Raw genomic sequence first — 4,665 nt, 5'->3', positions numbered from 1 at the left:
TGCCAGAAGAATCTGTAGTCAGCACAATCAGAAGAGTCAACGGAGAGTCAGTCGAGTCACTTCTGACCTTGTTGGCCTCTCGGTATCTCTTCCTGACATCTGCGGAGCTGAAAATGTGAAAAAGTTCGAAGCGAATCAAAACAATCATTAGGAAGTGATTTGGATCCATCATGGACGCCCCCGCCTGCAGAAAACATAAAAACAACTGTTACCAGAGTCACATACCAGCAGCAGAGTCAGTACAATAAGTGCAAGTGTCAGTCAGGTGTCAGTAGAGCATCAGTGGAGAGTCAGTGGAGAGTCAGTAGAGTCAGTGGAGAGTCAGTAGAGTCAGTGGAGAGTCAGTAGAGTCAGTAGAGCATCAGTGGAGCGTCACTAGAGTCAGTAGAGCATCAGTGGAGCGTCAGTAGAGTCAGTAGAATAAGTGCAAGTGTCAGTCAGGTGTCAGTAGAGTCAATGTAGTGTCAGTACAGTCAGTAGAGCTTCATTGGAGCGTCAGTAGAGTCTGTAGAGCGTCAGTAGAGTCAGTAGAGCGTCAGTGGAGCATCAGAGTCAGTGGAGTGTCAGTAGAGTCAGTAGAATAAGTGTCAGTCAGGGTTCAGTAGAGTCAGCAGATTTTTTCTATACCTGCAGCATGATGATGTCTTTGTCGAACATCTCGACTCTGCACTTGACATTGTGGTAGTAATAGATCTGAAACAGGTAAACAACAACAGTAAACAACAACAAACTGCATGTGTTAACTGACAACGATCTGTCTGTCTGCTCAGAGCATTTCCCTCTGTGCTTTTAGAATTGATCGCTTCAGTATTGATCACCAGGTAAGAACTCACCTGGTTGATCAGGGAAAAGCCATTCCTTCTCCACATCCCAGCATGCACCTGGGCACACAGCACCAGGCAGCGGAGGGGCAGTTCGATCAGGAGGGGTGGGCTGAGTTCACCCTGAGGACATATGTTAACAGAGATCAATGAGCTGATCAGGTCGATCTGATGTACTGATCCGATCAGTCTGAGCTGGGTAGGTGCTGCCCTCTGAACTCGTGTTTCTGTCATCATGTGACCCAAAACATGTTTCCAATCAGTAATCAATAATCAATACTCTGCTCTGAGTGACAAATGTTACTGACCAGTGGGAGCTGCTCAGGGAAACGAGACGCCACCTCGGTCCTGCTGAGGAGAACATGGAGCCCTGAGGGACAGAACCGACAGAACCGACAGACAGAGTGAGAATCCAAAACCAGAAAGTCACTGATCACCAAGAAAGCAGCAAACAGCAGCTGATGCTTAGAGACAGAAACAGACTGCATGTGTCCCTGTGAGTCTGTGTGTGTTTACCTGCCAGCAGCCTGCAGACCGGCAGGTGTATGGACACCTTGTCCTGGGACACCTGGTACCTGAACGTCTCCACACAGTGACCGGCCAGACTCAAGCTGATTGGCTGCTCACCGTCTGGGAGGCCACTGTGACAGTGACTGAGCGCGCTCAGACACTTCCTGTAGGCCTCAATCAGCACACACTCCTGACAGACAGACAGACAGACAGACAGAGACACACACACAGACACACACACACACACACACACACGAACCAAAGAGATTAAACACGTCACATGATCATCAGTCTACGTCTATTGATTGAATGAAACGTCATAGCACTGAAAAGTGCAGCCCGTATGTTGTGCGTCGTATGTTTTATGTACTTTGTAGTGTGTTATATGTAGCATGTTGCATATTACATGTAGCATGCTACATGTAGTTTGCAGTAACATTAAGGGCCTTTGCTCACGTCGGTGGAGCTCCACTCCTGGATCATGGAGATGATGTGAGTTAGTTTCATCTGCAGAGTGAACGCTGCCTCCCACTCTGGCTCCATCTCTATGTGCTGCCCCACCTGTCTCACCACCGGGTCCATGCCCTGAGACAGACAGACAGGTTACAGACAGACAGGTTAGAGAGAGACAGACAGACAGACAGACAGGTTACAGACAGACAGACAGACAGGTTACAGACAGACAGACAGACAGGTTACAGACAGACAGACAGACAGACAGGTTACAGACAGACAGACAGACAGGTTAGAGACAGACAGACAGACAGACAGACAGACAGATAGATAGATAGATAGATAGATTACCTGCATACACTTGAGCAGCTCCAGAAAAGCATCCAGACCTTCCAGGAACTTCAGTCTGAGCTGATCGGTCCAATCAGACGGAGGACTGATGAGGACGTACCTGCACAGAGACACTGGCTCAACTGGGAACATTGGGAACTGCTGTACTGGTTCACTGTCTAGGAAATCTGACTAGTATCTGACTGGTAGCTCTGGTTCTCTGACTGGTTCTCTGACTGGTTACTCTGTTTCTCTGACTGGTTACTCTGGTTCTCTGACTGGTTCTCTGACTGGCTCTCTGACTGGTTCTCTGACTGGTTCTCTGACTGGTTCTCTGACTGGTTCTCTGACTGGTTATCTCACTTGAGGTCTCCAATGAGGCTCTGGACCCGTCCGAACTTGAAGGCCTGCTGGGCGGTGTAGCGGTCGAACTGGAAGCGCCCCTGCAGGTCTCTGTGACGCAGGTGATCAACAAAGGTTCTGATGATGGTGGTCATCAGATTCTCCTCCACCATCAGCATGCGAGCCTGCAGCACACACACACACACCTAAACCAGAACTGGACCAGAACCAGAACTACACCCTGCCCGTTTCTTTGCTCACACAGAAACGGGCAGCCTGTAGATCCGCCTGTAGAACTGGAAGAACCACATTTGCCTGCTGATCAGGATAAATGATAATATATGCAGAAGCCATCTTGGACAATAAATACTGTTTCATTAAAATGTTCAGGTGAATCAGGGATTGGATCACGGCTCCGTCAGCAGGCGATACACATTCACTTTGTTCTAGTAAGATCTATACGTTTCTGTGGAAAAACATTGTTTTGATTTGAAGAATCTTTGAATTGAAGTCAGACTTTGTACCTGATGTTCATCCATCCATCCATCATCTCTACACCTTAACCCTCACTAGGGTCATGGGGGGCGGAGTCTATCCCAGCTGACTCAGGGTGAAGGCAGGTTCACCTGGACAGGTAACCAGTCTATCACAGGGCTACACTTAGAGACAGACAACCAAGCACACTCACATTCACACCTACGGACAATTTACAATCACCAATTAACCTCAGCATGTTTCTGGACTGTGGGAGGAAGCCGGAGAACCCGGACAGAACCCACGCGTGCAGCCCCACCTGATGATCAGTAATAATTTAATAAACTCTGGGACGACTACGCTCAGGTCTACCACAGTACTGTATGAAATGAAGGCTTCATTACATCTGTCTGCAGCATAAACAACCAAATGTTATGTAAGAGCTTCAGGCAGTTTAACCTTTAGGTACCATGCATGAGGACCTAAAGGACTCAGCTGCTGGATGTCTCTGCAGCAAGAACTCACCAGAGACGGGACGGTGAACATTTGCACTGACAGGTCAGTGATGGAGAACTCTCGGTCGTGGTCGTCTTTCACGTAGTCGCTCTGCAAGCGCTCATAGTTCTACCAGCAGACAGGAAACAGAGAGACAGGTGTGTGCAGGTGAGGAGGGGGTGTACTCACCATGGTCGGGACGGTGAAGAGCTGAACAGACAGAGAGGTCACTGACACCACTCGCTCGTGGTCGTCCTCCATAAAATCTGTCTGGAGGCGTCTGTAGTTCTAGAGGGGGACGAAATTTCACCTCCGGGTCAGAGGTGGCTGCTGCTGCCAGAGCGACAACCCCAAAACAGAACCCCCAAACCTCCAGCAGAACCCCCTAAACTCCAACAGAACCACCTAAGCCATCAACTGAGCGCCAAAACCTCTAAGAGAACCCCTCCCTAAACTCCAACAAAACCACCTGGACTTTCAACTGATCCACAATACCTCCAACAGAGCCCACCCAGCCTCCAACAGAACCATCCAAACCTCCAAGATATGCCCCTAAACTCCAACAGAACTACCCAACCTCCAACTGACACCCCCTAACCTCCAAGTGACCCTCAAACCTCCCAAACTCCCCACAGCAGCCAAGCGTGGATTAATCCGCTGCTGAAAATAGTCCCTGACAGCTCACATGTCACATCCTAAAATCAGACTGCTTCGTATCCGAACCAGCAGCGGCCCACCTGAGTGACTGGTCCTGACGTCAAACCTCTAAACGCAGTTTCTGGCTCATTTTTACTTATTGTGGCCATGAGTAGAGAGAAAACTCAGAAATGTCTTCTGTGTAGTATGACACAGTTAGAATATCAGAAAGATAGAAACACTCCTTTATTACTGATTTTACAATGTTAAAAACCAAGAATCAACACGTCCAACATGTTTCCAGACAACATAACAACACTGGATAAATGTTGTCTTGACTTTTCCTCTCTGCTCTGCTCATCAGCTGTAGAAAGATGTTCCACCATCAGATGTAGAAAGATGTTCCACCATCAGCTGAATGCATCTCCACCAACTGGCTCCTCTGTTCTCTGGTTCTGATCCATGCTGCATTTCTTCATTGATCCAGTAGGTTGGATTTTATTCTCAGTCTCTCTGAGGAAACACTGGCCAGAGGGTTGAAACGAACCAGTTTATGACACTAATGTATCAGCAGTACAGCTGGATCTCCACGGTAACTGATGCT

General features: G+C 48.3%; 1 protein-coding gene across 2 annotated transcripts in view; it reads right to left on the bottom strand.

Moving 5' to 3' along the window:
• Nucleotides 1-4,665, bottom strand: part of ubr2 (ubiquitin protein ligase E3 component n-recognin 2) — a 23,073-nt gene that overhangs the window by 16,902 nt on the left and 1,506 nt on the right. Inside the window, exons 2-10 of one of the 2 annotated variants that reach the window (XM_008293838.1) lie at nucleotides 3,615-3,713; nucleotides 2,478-2,641; nucleotides 2,136-2,235; nucleotides 1,788-1,916; nucleotides 1,338-1,521; nucleotides 1,130-1,191; nucleotides 834-944; nucleotides 628-693; nucleotides 68-184 (exon numbers count right to left, since the gene is read on the bottom strand). In XM_008293838.1, coding sequence (XP_008292060.1) covers nucleotides 68-184; nucleotides 628-693; nucleotides 834-944; nucleotides 1,130-1,191; nucleotides 1,338-1,521; nucleotides 1,788-1,916; nucleotides 2,136-2,235; nucleotides 2,478-2,641; nucleotides 3,615-3,713 — 1,032 coding nt within the window. Of the gene's footprint in view, nucleotides 1-67; nucleotides 185-627; nucleotides 694-833; nucleotides 945-1,129; nucleotides 1,192-1,337; nucleotides 1,522-1,787; nucleotides 1,917-2,135; nucleotides 2,236-2,477; nucleotides 2,642-3,455; nucleotides 3,555-3,614; nucleotides 3,714-4,665 lie in introns of both variants that reach the window. The other variant, XM_008293837.1, reaches the window with a different exon arrangement.

This window comes from Stegastes partitus, unplaced genomic scaffold (assembly GCF_000690725.1).
Source record: "Stegastes partitus isolate 25-593 unplaced genomic scaffold, Stegastes_partitus-1.0.2 Scaffold915, whole genome shotgun sequence".
Classification (NCBI taxonomy): Eukaryota; Metazoa; Chordata; class Actinopteri; family Pomacentridae; genus Stegastes; species Stegastes partitus.
The sequence above is the reverse complement of the archived record's forward strand: the minus strand, read 5'-3'. Positions and strand labels throughout refer to the sequence as shown.